The sequence below is a fragment of the Rutidosis leptorrhynchoides genome, chromosome 6 (assembly GCF_046630445.1).
Source record: "Rutidosis leptorrhynchoides isolate AG116_Rl617_1_P2 chromosome 6, CSIRO_AGI_Rlap_v1, whole genome shotgun sequence".
NCBI classification, from domain to species: domain Eukaryota; kingdom Viridiplantae; phylum Streptophyta; class Magnoliopsida; order Asterales; family Asteraceae; genus Rutidosis; species Rutidosis leptorrhynchoides.
Window position 1 is genome coordinate 190,875,291 of NC_092338.1, and position 18,651 is coordinate 190,893,941.

At 33.5% G+C, this 18,651-nt stretch overlaps 1 protein-coding gene across 1 annotated transcript; it reads right to left on the minus strand.

The window, feature by feature from the left end:
* Positions 1 to 11,055: 11,055 nt before the first annotated feature.
* On the minus strand, positions 11,056 to 16,351 carry LOC139852593 (gamma-soluble NSF attachment protein). Its single transcript, XM_071841899.1, has 9 exons — positions 16,197 to 16,351; positions 14,976 to 15,043; positions 14,765 to 14,850; positions 14,523 to 14,680; positions 13,626 to 13,763; positions 13,199 to 13,277; positions 12,945 to 13,024; positions 12,024 to 12,153; positions 11,056 to 11,375 (listed from the first exon to the last, which is right to left on the minus strand). Exons 1-9 carry the CDS (start codon positions 16,241 to 16,243, stop codon positions 11,274 to 11,276), a joined length of 888 nt encoding a protein of 295 aa, XP_071698000.1. The 5' UTR covers positions 16,244 to 16,351; the 3' UTR covers positions 11,056 to 11,273.
* Positions 16,352 to 18,651: the final 2,300 nt, after the last annotated feature.

Here is an 18,651-nt window from a genome sequence, read left to right on the forward strand (position 1 = left end):
GATTGCTTAACATGTTGGAAACACTTAATCATGTAAATAACAATTTCATTTAATATATATTAACATGGAAAAGTTCGGGTCACTACACAATGGAAGTTGACAATGAAATTAATCACAATTTGTACACCACAGCTAACTAAGTGTGGGGAGAATCAAGTCTTTTTAAGGATAATTGATAATGCTAAAAACGAACATATATTTCATAGCATTATCCTCAAGAAAGACAAGCTTTTAGTTGCAATTGTTCTATTTACAAGTGATATTCGTTTAAATAATAAAAGGTGAAGACAAAAGACAGATTCGACGAATTGAAGACTCAAACGACCAAAAATCTAAAAAGTACAAAGTACAATCAAAGTGGTTCAAATTATTGATGAGAAACGTCTCGAAATTACAAGAGTACAAGACGCAAAAAGCAAAGTACAAGATATTAAATTGTACGCAAGGACGTTCGAAAATCCGGAACTGGGACCAGAGTCAACTCTCAACGCTCGACGCAACGAACTAAAAATTACAAGTCAACTATGCACATAAATATAATATAATATTTAAATAACTCTTAAAATTATTTATATATTATATATATATTTATAAACCGTCGGCAAGATGCAAACAAACTCTTGTGAGCTGGAAAAGCAGGCCATGCGATCGCATGGCCTAGAAGCTAAAATTCCATGCGATCGCATGGCAGCAGAAGTCAGGCCACATCTATAAATTTCGCGTGTTTTGCCTCAAATTAACACACCTTTTTCTCTTCCTATCTATCAACGTATATATATATATATATATGTATATGTATATATATATATATGTATATATATATATATGTATATATATATATATGTATATATATATATATATATATATATATATATATATTATAATTATAATTTTAATTTTAATTTTAATAATAAGGGTATGTTAGCGAATGTTGTAAGGGTGTAAGTCGAAATTCTATCCGTGTAACGCTATGCTATTATTAATCATTGTAAATTATGTTCAACCTTTTTAAATTAATGTCTCGTAGCTAAGTTATTATTATGCTTATTTAAACCGAAGTAATCGTGATGTTGGGCTAAATATTTAAATTGGGTAATTGGGCTTTGGACCATAATTGGGGTTTGGATAAAAGAACGACACTTGTGAAAATTAGACTACGGGCTATTAATGGGCTTTATATTAACTAAATGATACCTCGTTAATTTAATATATAGACTTATAATTTGACGTATTTATATATAACCACATACGCTTGACTGGGTACGGTGGGCGGGATATCTATAAATACCAATAATTGTTCATTTTACCGGACACGAAACTGGATTAATAGTTAATGGACTAGTTGAAACAGGGGTGGATTACATTCAAGGGTAATTGGTGTAATTGTTAACAAAGTAATAAAACCTTGGATTACACGCAGTCGATAACCTGGCGTATTCATTAAACAAAGTATTAAGACCTTGTTACAATTCGAATCCCCAATTAGTTGGAATATTTGACTTCGGGAATAAGAATAATTTGACGAAGACTTCCGCATTTTATGATTATGACCGATGGACTATTATGGACAAATCCGTATGGACATATCGAATTATCCAGGACAAAGAACAATTAACCCATGGTAATAAACTAAAATCAACACGTCAAACATCATGATTACGGAAGTTTAAATAAGCATAATTCCTTTATTTCATATTTAATTGCACTTTTAATTATCGCACTTTTATTTACTGTCATTTTATTTAATTGCATTTTAATTATCGTACTTTTTAATTATCGCAATTTTATTTTTGTTATTTACTTTACGCTTTAAATTAAGTCTTTTATATATTTAATATTTTACATTAGGTTTTAACTGCGACTAAAGTTTTAAAATCGACAAACCGGTCTTTAAACGGTAAAAACCTCCTTTTATAATAATAATATTACTTATATATATATTTGTATTTTTACAATTATAAGTTAAAACTAATATAGCATTGAACTAGTTTATTAGATCCCTGTGGAACGAACCGGACTTACTAAAAACTACACTATTGTACGATTAGGTATACTGCCTATAAGTGTTGTAGCAAGGTTTAGGTATATCCACTCTATAAATAAATAAATAACTTGTGTAAAATTGTATCGTATTTAATAGTATTTTCCTTGTAAAAATATAACTATTTTGTATACACCTCTACGCACATCAATAATATATATTTCTGTTAGAGTTAGATATTCTGTTTTCGGGTAGTTCTCGAGAATGGAATCCGAATGGTCTTTCCCTAGCAGACCCTAAAGAACTAGTCTTCTCCCTCCATTATGAATTTTTATTTTTTTTTTAGGTTTTACGAGATGAAGAATTCCTGTGATCTGAACCATGGTCTACTACTACACGCTATGATTACTAAACGTAATAATAACATCTTTCCGAGTAAACTGGTATCATTCATAAGAGGAAAAATGGATGAAGTAAGGAAAGAACTCAGGAAAGATCATCATAAAACACATTTTGGTAAAGGAAAATCAAAATCCGCAATAAAAAGAAGAGCACGACACCTTGAAAGATGTCATGAATGTGAAAAATGGTCACACGAAGGTAAATGTTCAAACAATCAAACATATTCAAATACCGAATTTGTTACTCTATGCAGAGAAGGACCGTTCATATGTTTAAAAGAAAAGTTATTGAAAAATCGAGGTTACGCTTACGTAGCTATGAAAAACCAAATCACACGACTCTCCTATGAGTCGGCGAAAGCAGGTCTCTGAGAATTCTATCTCGCAGGTAAGTATGTACAGTTTTTATTTGTTTTTATTTATTGCTTTTAACCTTTTGATAATAAATGCTGAATCGTTCGCTATAAAGTATTAAATTGATATTCAATAAAATTAGGTATGCGAAACCGAAGTTATTGATATCATACAAAAATTTATTACATCACTGCGAAATTTACCGTTTATTCGTAAGGTGTAAATATCTTTAATCAATCAATCCAAAATATTTCAGAAATTCGTCAGGAGTAAAACTAGGTAATATAGCCGAAATTACTTTATCCAAAAGAGGGGCGTATATTTTTGATAATATTTGATTGATTAAAGTGGGATAAAAGACCAAAAATATTTTAATTTTAATTTTTACCTTGTTTTTAAAATTAATATATAAATATTAAATTTTTAATGTAAATTTTTAAAATCAATATATTTAAGTTTTTAAATATTTTAAAAATTAATATTTTTAATATAAGTTTTTAAAATTAATGTATAAAAATATTAATGATATTTATATGAATTTTTAATTTTATGCATTTTAAATTTGAGTTTGGTGTGAATTTAAAAACAAAAATTTACTTTATTTCATTAAGTTAAAAATTTGATATTTAAAATTCGTCGTGAGTTGAAGACTAGGTCGTTGAACCGAAATTGCTTTACCCGAGGGCGGGACGAGAAATTTTATTATCATTATTTTTAATCTTATTGAATTAAAGTATGCCAAAAACATTAAAAAAACTCAAAAATCTTTGCTTTTAAAACGACGCTTAAAAAGTGACAAATTTTAAAATTTTGTCGAGAGACGGACTAGGACAATGATCCGAAACGCCCTCATTCTTAAAAAACAAATTTTTAAAATTAATCTATTATTATATTTAACAAGTAAAAGGTTTTTATATATAAAAAAAAAATTACACCCCATGCGATCGCATGGGGTTTGTGCTTCAAAACCATGCAGTCGCATGGGGACCAAATGCTGGTCAGAATCAAAAGAGCAGCTCTCCTGTTCTGCCTTCTCACTTCACACACATACATATACACGAACACACTCCAAAACACCCTTAATTTTCACCAATTTTTCACCAAAATTCACCAATTTTCTTGCTATAATCCGCTTTAATCATGAAATTGTTCAGAAGTTTTTCAAAGAAGGTAAAGATTTCACCCCTAAAACTCTTTAAAATTGAATTTTAGTGTTCTTGAGCTAAATTTTACCTAATTTAATTTTGTTAATTTCTAGTGTAATTAAAGTTAAATTGTTAGTATATTATGCATGTATAACCTAGATTGATGCTATTTAACATGATTTGAAGCCAAAAACTTCAAAATTTTAAAAAATCTAGGGTTTGTGTTCTTGAGCAATTTGGGGCTTTTTGATATAATCAGGTTATGGCCAATTTTTGTCATGAATTATTGCTAAATTAAGTAGTGTAACATGTTTAGGTAGCTAAATGATCCAAACTTTGATCCTAAACATGATTTTTGAGAATTAAAGTAGACTTTTTAAGTCTAAAATTCATGAACTTGATTAAATTGATGTAAATGCCATTTGAAACTTGTTTAATTGCTAGTAAAGGTTATTTTAACATGTTATTTGAGTTGAATGCTTATGAACTTTGTAAACATTTTCATATATGCTTATTTGAAAAAGTGTAGAATTGATAAAAATATGAAAATGAGTATAAGTTTAATATGGATTAAACATGTTATTGTAATTGTTTTAATTTGTTATTTTGTTAACACTAATGCATATTTGGATGCACAAATTTTGTATTTAATGTGTTTTGCAGAGAAATACCGATACTGATGGTGCATCATCATCATCTAGGCAACCTGCTCCGGAACCACAGCCAGAGATGCAATATCACGAACCGGAGCAACAACAGGACCCACAATTTTTTATTGCCTACGTAGTATTTCCCGCTCACCATATAGTAGAACACCCAACAATTCATGAAGAACAGTTGCATCCCAATTTGAGATTTGATCGAAGCTGGAGAGATTACCCGACGTACCAAAGTAACAAATATAAACTGGTAACAAAAAATGTGAAAGTACCGAGGGTAATCGATTAGGAGCCTTTGGAAAGGGTCCACCTAGCTAATCCAGTTAGGCAGCATCTAATCCAAAGGTATGACAGCTCTTCTTTTCCCGATTGGGAACGTTTATTTACAACTCGTAGGCCTGTATATAAAGAGTGGTGTGTTGAGCTTATGAGTACTATCTCCTTTAATAAGGATGTAGATAGGTTAGATGATAAGAGTTTTCTTAGATTTTTACTTGGCCGTAGGATGTACAGAATGTCCATGCTGGACATGGCCAGTGCTTTACAGATTTACACTCCCGCTGAATTACTATTACCTGATTGTACAAATTTGATTTATCATGGTGAGAGGGTAGATAGTAATTTTGACGCGCATGCCGTCTGGAGGTGTATGTCAAATTATAATGTTTTTTCGCGGGGAGGAAGACACTCCTATTTAGATATTAACAAAGCCGAGCTTCGTATAATACATAGATTCTTAGCAAACTCGATTACACAAAGAGGTAACAACAAGGAGAAAATGACTCTACACGATTTATTTTACCTTAAGTGCATTCGAAACACTAGAAGCTTTGTTAATATACCCTACTGTGTTGGTTTTTATCTGTCTAAAATGGTGGAAGGAATACAGGACGGGGGAATAATAGGAGGAGGTATTTTTGTTACTCTCATTGGAGAGTATTTAGGTGTAGATAGGGATCAAGGGGGTCCACTGATGGTGTGTAGGGAACAGGATGAGACTTTAGGATTGCGGGTCTATCAAGGTGCAAAGGTATTAAAGAGCAGACGCAATCAGGCAGTACCATATCAGGGCTCTCATCCACAGGTAGAGAGAGGTTCAGATGAGGAAATGAAGGAAGCGGATGACATTAGGGATGTCATTAGGGAGGCTGTTACTGACGTTTATCAGTGTATAGATGAGGTAGAAATGACAAACGAGGCTAGACATAGTCAGTACGAGCAGTGGCACGCCGAGAATGTGTACGAGCATTCCAGGCAACGACAACATGATAGATGGCACTATCATCAGCATCAGATCATGAGCCAGCTATCACCTCAGGTACCAAATAACTACGTACCGAACCGACCTGTTTACTATCCGCCACACCACCCCGATATGCGACCACCATTTACTCTCTACGACCCCAACCAAGCCTATCAGCACACCTATAACCAACCGTGGAACCCGATCGACGACATGAACTGGAACCCCTATCCAGATTGATACAGTTCCCTTTGGTGATTTTTATCTTTTATTATTTTTATTTACTTATGTTTAAAACATATAATATTGTGATACTTTTATGTAATTTTTAACATTTTTTTTTATTTTGTTACTAATATTTCGTATTTATAATTTGAAAGTGGGATGTTAAGTCCCATTTCAAATTACCATGCATGTTATTATTTGTATGTATGTATATTGTCAATTGTACACAACAGGGTAAAACAGCGAACTTTCAAAGACTGACATTAAATTCAGCAAAAGCTACTAATTTTGACGAATAAACAAAAAAACAAATGTGATATAACAACAAGACAGAATGAACAAATGATGTGCACCATTTATCATTCAACAAACAAACGCCAATATGTTTGGAAACTTTAGTAAAATTTAATCATTTTTCTATGCTAATCACCCTTAATAATTTAAATTGTACTGATTTCTTGCAAATGAGGGCATTGCAAGATCTTAAGTGTGAGAAGGGGTTAAATTCTTTTGAATTTTTAAAATTTTAATTTAAACACTTGGTTACTATTAAAAATACTAGTAACGCAGTAGTTGTATTAGAATCTAGTGCTCTCTGATAATAAAGAACAGCCCTAGTCTTATATACTGACTACCCAATTCTAGTAAAAAATTTTAAAATTTTTCAAATAAATGAATTCAAAATCATGTTTATACATATTATGAACGATAAAACTAGGTATTAACACCGAAATTATTGTTACCTTGGAAAGGACATAAATTGAGAAACAACCCAAAATGTTAGAATTCATTTAAAATGGAATAGAGGAAAATAAAAAGGCAAAGAAAGGAAAATAAAAGCCAAGTGTGGAAAAAATTTACCAAGTTATTTAGAACATATGTCACATATTTTGTACAAGCTTATTGTAGGTACTTTTGTTTTGGAAAATACTAATAAGTTTTACCCGATTTACTATATTATATTTGAAAGAAAGATGGATCTACATGATGAATCAATTCCATTATTAAAAGGAAGTAAAGTCTTCCGAAAAAGACACGCGCTTCTTGATTTAGGTCAGGAAGTTGTCGTCCAAACCAGTTGTAGAGTCTACGAAAAACCTTGAAAAGTTTTCTCGAAAATCAGCTGGAAATCCACGGACCTCAACATCAAACATGGTCGCCAAGTGGTCAGACTTATCCTAACCATGAGAGGATATGTCTCCTACAATTGGGGGGGGGGGGGGGGTGGCACCATGCAAATTAGCTTATAAGACTAATGAATCAGATCCCCAGAAAGGATAATTTCCTTAAAGATCAAAAATCAGCTTTTAAGACTGATATTACTCAATCCTTGAGATTGACCTTAAAGATTGAGAATTCAAACTCATAGAATTCAATGATATCTAAACTCGAGCTTGAACGAGAAAATATTTTGATCAAAATTACAAACAGATTTGTTTTCTAAAAACCCATTTTCAATGCGTTCATTACCATTGAACGTAAAATCCTAGGAATTCACCTGGAATTCATTAGGTCACCTGAACCAAATCGGGTGTCAACCGTAAGAACGGTGGTTGCATAGCATGGTCGAAGACAGGACCGTGTGCCAGACTGAAAAAAATTATAGGATGATCTTTACTATTGTTCCTACAAAGGATAGTAATTGCATCCAACACGTTATAGACCATAATCAAAAGCATGTCATGGGACATTGCCTCAACAGTTGCTTGTTCAACGCTTTCCTTTACAACCGGATGGTAGTTTACCGAAAGGTAATATACGGAGCAAGTATACTGGACGTGTTGCTTTTCCAATACAAGGTTAGCAAGTGGGTGACACAAAATCGCAAGTTTTGAGCTAAAATTTTCAAATCTGAAACCCACCAAACCCACAAAAACATTTTTCAAACACCGGTAAAGGGTTATTCCGGAAAACTTGTCTAGGTTAAAATCTAGATTGAATTTTCAAAAAGATCAAATGTTTTCATAAAGATCCAATTTTCTTAAGGATCTAAATTTTTATAGTCATGTGGGACTGTAAACCACAACGTTACTATCATTGTTCATACCGCCAAATCGAAATCACTGATGTACAAAGTGTGAAGAATAAAGAAGTGATTCTAGTATTTTTATTTCAAGACTATATTGCTTGAGGACAAGCAACGCTCAAGTGTGGGAATATTTGATAATGCTAAAAACGAACATATATTTCATAGTATTATCCCTTAAGAAAGACAAGCTTTTGGTTGCAATTGTTCTATTTACAAGTGATATTCATTTAAAATAATAAAAGGTGAAGATAAAATACAGATTCGACGATTTGAAGACGCAAACGACCAAAAAGCTAAAAAGTACAAAGTACAATCAAAGTGGTTCAATTTATTGATAAGAAACGTCTAAAAGTTACAAGAGTACGAGCCGCGGAACGCAAAGTACAAAATATTAAATCATACGAAAGGACGTTCGAAAATCCGGAACCGGGACTAGAGCCAACTATCAACGCGCGACGCAACGGACCTAAAATTACGAGTCAACTATGCACAAGAATATAATATAATATATATATAATTATTTAAAATTATATATAATATATTATAATTAATATATTAACCGAGCAGCCCACGTTTTTGGAAGGATATGTGTCCAGTGAAAGGCGGCCATGCAACCGCATGGCCAGGAAGCACAAACTCCATGCGGTCGCATGGAGTACTGTAGCAGCTGACATCCTATAAATTGCACGAGTTTCAGCGAACAAAAACACTCCTTTTTCTAATCTCTCTCTCACAAATATATGTATATTTATATTTATAATTTTAATTTTAATTTAAGATTAATAATAATAAGGTTATGTTAATGAATGTTGTAAGTGTGTAAGTCGAAATTCTGTCCGTGTAACGCTACGCTATTATTAATCATTGTAAGTTATGTTCAACCTTTTTAAATTAATGTCTCGTAGCTAAGTTATTATTATGCTTATTTAAGCCGAAATAATCGTGATGTTGGGCTAAATATTAAAGACGGGGTAATTAGGCTTTGTACCATAATTGGGGTTTGAACAAAAGAACGACACTTGTGAAAATTGGACTATGAGCTATTAATGGGCTTTATATTAACTAAACGATACCTCGTTAATTTAATATAAAGATTACAATTTGACGTATCTATATATAACCACATACGCTTAATCGGGTACGGTGGGCGGGATATCTATAAATTAGAATTATTGTTCATTTTACCGGACACGGGAATGGATTAATAGTTAATGGACTCATTGAAACAGGGGTGGATTACATTCGGGGGTAATTGGTGTAATTGTTAACAAAGTATTGAAACCTTAGATTACACGCAGTCGATAACCTGGTGTATTCATTAAACAAAGTATTAAGACCTTGTTACAGTTCGAATCCCCAATTAGTTGGAATATTTGACTTCGGGTATAAGGATAATTTGACGAAGACTCTCGCACTTTATATTTATGACTGATGGACTATTATGGACAAAACCGTATGGACATATCGAATAATCTAGGACAAAGGACAATTAACTCATGGTAATAAATTAAAATCAACACGTCAAACATCATGATTACGGAAGTTTAAATAAGCATAATTCATTTATTTCATATTTCATCGCACTTTTATTTACTGTCATTTTATTTATCGCAATTTTATATATCGTCATTTACTTTACGCTTTAAATTAAGTTATTTGTATATTTAATATTTTACATTAGGTTTTAATTGTGACTAAAGACATAAAATCGACAAACCGGTCATTAAACGGTAAACCCCCCCCCCCCCTTTTATAATAATAATAATACTACTTATATATATATATATATATATATATATATATATATATATATATATATATATATATATATATATATATATATATATATATATATATATATATATATATATATATATATATATATATATATATATATACAAATATACTTTTAAAAATATAGCGTTAAACTTAGCAAGCTCTGTGCGGAACGAACCGGACTTACTAAAAACTACACTACTGTACGATTAGGTACACTGCCTATAAGTGTTGTAGCAAGGTTTAGGTATATCCACTATATAAATAAATAAATAACTTGTGCAAAATTGTATCGTATTTAATAGTATTTCGCAATAAAAATATAACTATTTCGTATACGCTGCTGCACACATCATGATGAGTTTTCGTTTTCAAGTAGTTAAACGACTAGAAGTTGGCCCATAACTCTTTGTTAGAGGTTGGGAGTTCGATTCCTTGTGGTAGTAACATTACACACAAGAATATTCATCAATGGTCAACGGTCAACGGTCATGGGCATAGCCCAAAAACATGTCCTTCAATATAAAGCCCAAAAGTCTCTCATCTCTCTAAAATCAATTGGTAATAGGAGTTCCCCTTAAACTTATATGTATACATTTGTTTTGTCTCATGATCGATGTAGGACTTTGATTTGCATTGAAGTGTGGGAGCGGAATCTGGTGACCACTTGTTCTTCTAATGTCACATTGCGATAAGTATTTGGAATTGTATCAGTACGTGGACTTGAATTCAATGTCCTAATTGTAGCAATATAGCCGATCCCTTTACTTGGTATTATAGCTAGAGTGGCTCGAAGCAGCAAAAAGATTGTTTATATGACATTCTTGTTTCATCCGTACGGTTGCTTTGGCGTCTTCGCAAACATGCTATTTATGATAATTTCCATATCAGACTAGGAGATTTATTCGATAACATTAGACTCGCTTCTTTTAGTTGTTAAATTGTAGAGGTTGTAAATTTTGTAACTGAAACTTTTGGCTTAGCCACCCACTGTAATTCGTTATTACTTAACTCTTTTTTATATGGTTATTACCCGATAAATATTATTAATTCTTAAAAATAATAATACAATGAATAGTCGAGTTACGAGAAGGCCTTGCAACCTCCCAAACAAACCAGCTAGATAGCAGCTAAAACTAAATAAAACTAATCATCCCACAGCAGCAGCAGATAAATGAATAAATAAGAAACACAAGCTACCAAATAATAACGATTGCAAATAAGTGGGAGCCAATATGTAATAATTAAATGGCTCAAAAACTGCAGCCAAGAGCCCAAAACAAACAAGAATATATAGCATTCCAGAGAGTTTCAAATGCATAATATGTGCAACAAATATAAATACAACAAATACTATGCAGCAAATTCAATTCCATCAAATATAATAACTTGTAACATTTTCATATAAATTTTCAATTGTACAACCAGTGCACTCTCAGTTAACATGTTAGCATTTACGTCTATGTGAGGTCATCTTCATCGAGAGCCTCTCCCTGCTCCAAAGAATTGATTTCCATTGCAACCAACTCTCCCGTAGGGAGCTTCCTTGCAAGCCTGATGATCTGCAGCATCATTAAATCAAATAAGTAGATAGTTGACATAATAATACAATATACTAAAACAGTTGTACAAAGCTATACATGGATGTATGAATGAATATGAATAAATAGCGCCATCCTCAAATATGCAAGAATATAATTGTATTGTGGGTTTGTAAAGGTAGCAGTTTCTACTAGCGGAAGTGGCGAGGATATTCAAAGAACCAATCATTGTACTAAAACAATTTCCGAGACAAGAAGCTAGAAACATACAAATGGTGTTGTCCAGTGGGGTCCACTAATAGTGCGATTATTAGTGGCAAGTATAAGAAAATTGTCATAATATTTTCCAGTAGACTGACTTTCCACTGGTTCCCTAAAAGCTTCCTAATCCTTATGGGTTTAACCTTTCATGAGTTAAGTGTAATCCTAATCCTCTACTCCATTTTCCCCATTCAGTTTAGTGTTTCCTTGTTCCGGTTATATCACGTCAAGAACTTAAAGATTATTGATATCTGCATTTTCAGGTTAGATGTGCAATGGTGATTAGACATAGTACTTAGAAACATCTCTAACTGCATTTTCATATTAGTCCCAAACGGTAGCAAACACATAAAATAGAAAAAGCGTATGTAGTTACAAGTAAGAATGATAAGATAGTTTAAGGTTTACCATATGGTCGAGGTTGGATACAGTACTCGATTTTGCTACACGTTGGATTTCCTCAACATCAGCTTCTCTGTATGCCGAAAGAAGTTTACTAGCACAATGACTCTGATCACTATTCAGGAAAGTATCCATCCTGCAAAGGAACAATAGCATATATTTTATAGCCTCCAGAAGCCAAGGGTTTACATTTAAGCATAAGATCTACAACGGTGTTATTGAAGGTTTAAAAACGGTCTACAAGCACCAAGGTTGCAGAACTCGGAATTACTCGGCGAGTATTTGAGAGCTCTGAGTCGAGTAATCAAACTTGGTCAAACTCAATCAAACTCGGTCAAACTCGACCAAAACTCAAGATTACTCGGAAAATCGGTCAAAGATAAGTCAAAATGAGTTAAAGTCAAATTGGTCAACATCCGAGTAATCCTCGATTTTCCGAGTACTCCCTAAAGAGTCTCGACCAAGTAGGGAGATTTGCAACCTTGACAAGCACATAGACATTTGGTAACTAAAATAAGGTTGCTGTAAAGGGTCTCGTCAAACTAAACTCAACACCAGAATACGTATGGTTTTACTCTACAAGTGTTTGTATTATTTAATGCAAGGTGCAATTATATTTCACTACTCATATTTGTTTGTTGCAACAAGAATGGTAGTTTACAAATTTTCTATGACAAAATTACGATATGGCTACAAAACAGTTCCTACTGTATAGGATTATAACATATCTCCCTTATTGCTTAGAATATAAAGGCATCTCATATTAATATGTAAAACTAGTCATAATTGTACTTCTGGAACCTCAGATTCCACCGTCTTGAAAAATGGACAATTTTCAAAAAGTTTCTTGATTGTATAACAAGGAACAAGGACTATGGTTTAACCTAGTTAAAGAACCAAAGAGTAAAAAAAAAAAACTGAACTTACTGACAACAATCATTATAGCACTGATCTGCTTGCTTGAAATCATGCATGTAAAGGTATACAATAATCGCACTAAGATAAGCCTACAACCAAATAAAACATGGTTAGTAATTACTATTAGAACAAGCCATTACATGGAGGAAAAGGGGGTTTAGTGTACAAAAGTGTCGGGCCAAATGAGAGAATTAGTCATCACACACGAAAGGACTACAAATATAGAGCGCTGAAAGATATGAATAAAAAGTAAAACTACGCACCTTGCACTGGCTATGAAGAGCATTGCATTTATAAGATGCTACAGCCCATCTCAAAAGAAAACTTGCAGCATCCGTATACCTTGAAGTAAAGCAACATAATTGTTGAGTTGATAGATAAAACATTGGGTTTATAAACATGCAACATGAGATTGCAGTATGCGGGCTAAAGTAGAGAACACAGGGGAGTTAACAAATTAATTTAAACTATACACTTAATTTGGGTAATTTCCCAAATCATAATTATAGGATACATTCAGGTCCTAGTATCAAACAACTACAACAAACAATCATAGAACTTAAATAACCGTTAACAATTGTAAATTGTCTCAGCTATGTGAGTTTATAGTTTGTTTCTAAAGTATCAAATGTAAGCTTTTAATATGACAATAAATAAATAATGCAAGTCTCAAGAAAAAGAAATCCTTACTTCTCAAGCTTAATGCAGACATTAGTGACGGCGCGATATATATCAGGCACCATATTTTCCTTTCCATCGTCCTCGAGTAGCATAATAGCATCCGTATACATTGCAATGGCATCATCAGGCTTAGCATCTTCAAGAGCACTGTACAAAAATTATATATATTCGTATAAGTATTTGAGCTCTAAGAGTGGCAGGTTGTGCAACCTAGAGAAGTATTGTTATAGAGGACTTAACATTGAATTCCAGATCTGAAGTCACCTAAACTTTAAGAACAAAATCATACGACGACAGGCATTACAAAGAACAATCAGTGCAGTTTTGAAAGATCGCATCATGTGATATTGCAATTTATCTTGGGATATGAGTGCATAGATATGATAACATGATACGTGGATGCCTTGATTATAATAATTCGCTGGTTGAGGATACAGGAGTGTTTATTTAACCGTGAGCATGCAAACGGGACTCTAAACCAACTCGAACATAGATTTTGTTCCTTCATCTCACCTGTCTTTTTCTCTTACAATCAAGAAACCTATCTTTTTTTACTTTAATGTATACTGTAGTTTCATATATTAAAATATGTGGTTTCATATATTAAAAGATCCATTGATGTGGTTGAAGCTGCAAGGGAAACACGATTAATGCACCCAAAGCACCCAATACAGAGACCCAACCAGTTCATGTTCTCATATAGAAATAATAACAAAATCCATTATAAATAGCTCAGGTTGAATCATATCATAATGAACATGCAGATCATGTATAAGACTGACAATGGTGTACTGTATCAAAGAGCTCTATAGTATAACTTTGGTGAAAGAAATTTCATCATGCATACAAAGCGTAATTTGAAATGTTCTATATGCAGTTAGCAGGGAATCAGAGATAGATGCCTACCGACCACCTTTTGCAAGTGCATCAGATGCAGGTTGTGACCTCCCACACTCGTTGTATAGCTCAGAAGCCCTTCTATAGAAATCAGCAACTTCACCCCATATGCTTAATTCTGCTGCTAGAGCAGCAGCTGACTCCATATGCTTAGCAGCATCCCATGGTTTAACCTTTTGTTAAGTCTAAACAATTGTAAACAATATAGATTCTCTAACAGAACAACAATCTTAATTTAGCATGAAAGGATATGAAGAGAGCATTTCTTGTCCTTTTGAAGCTTTCTCAAAGGCTACTTTTGCTTTCTCATGTTTTTTGGCGAACCTAAAAGCAGTAGCTGCCATGAATAATATACATCATGTTAGTTAGACACAATATCCTCTTAAGCATGTATTTGCCATTTAATATGTAACATGAATGATCTGCGCTATTAATTAATAAGAATGAAATTAAGCTATTTACCTGCCTGCTCATAATATTGAGTTGCATTCCTCCAGTCGGCACTCCACCGTGTTAAAGTAAGTTTTGTACTGTTACAATGTGAGATATTATATATCAAACTAAACAACTAAATATAAAAGATCTTGATTATAAGTACAAAATACATTTACTTATGTAAGATTAATAAGAAAAATACAAATAAAGTCTACAGTACAATCAGAAAATCCCCCATGTTGATATTGCTCTTGAATTAAATTAAAAAACCCCATGGTGTAAATATCTCAGTACGATCTACAAAATCCTAACATGATAAATCTTACTTATATTTAATAATCCAATTTATTTTTTCAATCCATGATGAAAAAAGGGAAGCAGTAGCATCGTATGTGTATCGCGCCATATGACGGACCTTATCACCTTATCAACATGATTAAAAAAGTCAAGACCGAAATTCCTGTAAAAGGTTGGTTCCAAACGAAATTTAGATCTCTTTTTGTACTGCAATGTTTGACTATATAAGCATTGCTTAAATAAATGACACTACGTAACCGCCAATGAATTTCCCAAACTCAAACTGGCATCACTTGAGCTCGCGTTTAGGTTTTGTTCAAATTAAATTAAAAAAACTCGATGTTTGATTTACTATTCACGGTTGCATTGCATAAAGTGGTGGTCATGGGTTCAATCCCTGCCCCATGTCCCTTTAAGCATGGGTTACGCGATTTTCCTCTCACATGTTGGCCGTGGGACCGGTCGGGGTGGGGCCGCTAGAGGGTCGGTTTTACCCTTATTCACGGTTGCATTCGGAGATTTCTAATTATGCATCGCGTTTAGGGTTCCTCTGATTTTCTAATGTATCGTATAAGGTAACTGTGTTCGTTCATTTAAACCCCAAAAATCAACAAAAACCACTCCATAGACAATAAAAAACCCTAATTGAATGTTAATTAATTAAATTCTACTTGAATAATAGCATAGTTAAACAACAAAATTTCGTTAACCTGATCACATCTACTGATACCAATTTAATATCACTGTGCTCATTCATATGGAATCGAACAATTATTAATTAACCGCAAAAAACCTAATTACTGGAAACTATATGTTAATTTAATAAACTACTTAAATCGTAGCAAAATTCACAGCAAAATAAAATGATGATGAAATTAGACACTGATTATCGACAATAATAAATATAAGTAAATTATAAATTATTATAAATAGATGATTTTTAGAACCGACAGTTTATCGGCTTTAGCGATGAGTTTCTCGGGATCGGAAGCGGCCATGGCTGAATTGCTTACACCTTGTTCTTCACTTCTTTTCACGATTCCAATTCTCGTAGTGAACCTCAAACCGGTCTGGTCTGTTATTGCTATTTGAACCGGTCTAATAGATACTCAGTAGCTCATAAAAAAACACACAGTTTCAAAAAATTAAATGTACTTTTTTATTAAAATTTTAATTTTACCCTTTACATTTTATATATATTTTTGTATATAAAGTAGGAGTATAAAAGATTTTTAGCACATTATTTTTTTCTAAATATTAATTTAAAATATCCCAAAATAAAATAGTGGACAAGAAATATGGAACAGAGAGAATATGATTTTTGTATTGGTGAAGGTTTGTGTGTTGAAACTTGATTATACGTTTAAAAAAGTTAGAATCAAATAATTAGCAGTATCAAAACAAACTTGTTATAAATTGATGATGTTTGGATTATAGTATAGGACAATATAATAATAATAATTAAATAGTCTTTTTTTTTACAGCGAATGGGATTACTTGAGGGGACTAAACCACCCGTTGCGATCATCTCCCGTTTCCACTATGCTGATACAGCGATAATAACCCGTCCTCATTGCTGCCCGGGAGGAAACCTTGAAGCCGATCCAAGGACACGACCAAGTAAAACCCCCTCCCCTTTACCCCCCAAAAGATATGGGAAATGTGTCATGGGTGAATACTTCATGGCAGTGATGAAATTGTGTTTTTAATATGTAGCCAACGGAGGTCGAACTCCTGACCTTCCCTAAAGGAGGCAGGCCACCAACCGCCGGACCACAACACAACTTCTCAAAATAGTCTTTTAAGTATTTGTAAATTTGATTATTTATTAAATTATCAAGTGAAACGCAATAATCTGAAAATCACATATTTTTGTCGTAAGGGGTGAACTGCTTTTTTCATTTCCACGTTTTAAATCTCTCAAATCACAATTAATTGATTTGTTTGTTTAACTTGTCAAAATGACACTTTTTTTTTTTGTAAACAGTGGATCTGCGCGGCGTGCAAAATCCCTGCACAGCGCGCCCCATAACGTGTTTTCAAAGCCGAAGCTTAGCCCAAATCTGACAATCAACTCCAAGCCATTTGCGCGGCGCGCGTAGACTTTGCGCGGCGCGCCGTATAACTAAAAGCAAGTCAGGCATATTTTTAAGTTTTACACCAAATCAAGTTTTACCAAAATCAGTTTATCACATTGTTTGACACTTAAAACTTGTCATAAACAAATACATCTTGTTTACAACGATTTTAAACGACAACTTGTAACCATCCAACCATTGGGACATAACGAACCGTTACAATAAAGTGGCAATTCCGACCCAGTCCACAAGGCGTCGGGTTTTGACTCAATAATCCAACCCAATATCACGAGCATGATCTTGAGATTTTGCCAATCCCCCACCCAAATCCAAAGGCTACGAGCCATTCTGCCAAGCTCAAGCAACACCTAAATATCTAGTCTAGCAACTAGATATCTCCATGTCAACCGTACCTATAAAAAGGTAAACAACGCGAGGGGTAAGCAAAAGCTTAGTGAATGCAATAATTATACATATATGCATACAACTTACCTACTTGCACCATATCACAAACCGCATATCAAGCACACAAGCGTCACACTAGCATGTAATCACAATAACAATGATATGAATAACAATATCAACACATAGCAATATGGATCAATATTCACACAACACGAGAATGGTACTCGCATTTCTCACCGGTACTCGCATTTCTCGACAACGTTATACCGCACAAATATAACGCTACTCCCAAGGTGAAGTTAATGGACCGAGTCAACGACCACAACCCACCCATCGCACATGTCATGATGTTGTCAACGGAGTAGTAAAACTACCAACACCAAGACACAAATGTGGCCATCGTCGTACAAATGGTAGTGAAATCCTCACGCACGGATAACACTATAGTGTAACCTTACGCACGGATACATTAACCACCCCCACACACACAAGCAAATAAATTATACACATATATAGAATAATTCCACTCACCTTGGTATGCATGCACAAGCCTTGTATGTACAACCACCATCATCGCATCCGAGCTCCATCCGAGCAAGTAATCACCTTTATACACATAGGCATACAAACACATAAAACTCATTATCTATAAAGAATTCGACAAACAATCCCATAACCGAGGGATTACACATTGCTCGCCAAAAACCCGCCATTTAGTCACTTAAATGAACATAACTAAATCATGACTACAGGTGCTAATTTAGACCCATTCCAAATAGTACAATTCTAACCTTAATTGTACTTAACCAACTAAAACACGACAACTTGACCCACAATCACTATTACTAGTGATTATGTTCCCAAACACCGATTAACCAATTAAATAAAGTACTTATTCCCCAAATTAAGTGTTAAACATTAGT

Bases quoted from the DNA above. Each gene is read 5' to 3' on its own strand.
- LOC139852593 (XM_071841899.1), bottom strand. From the start codon at position 16,243: ATGGCCGCTTCCGATCCCGAGAAACTCATCGCTAAAGCCGATAAACT. The intron at 14,681-14,764 runs TATCCTTTCATG...CAAAAGGTTAAA, and splicing joins GACAAGAAATGCTCTCTTCA to CCATGGGATGCTGCTAAGCA. The intron at 12,154-12,944 runs GTAAGTTCAGTT...GTTCCTTTGCAG, and splicing joins TGCTATAATGATTGTTGTCA to GATGGATACTTTCCTGAATA.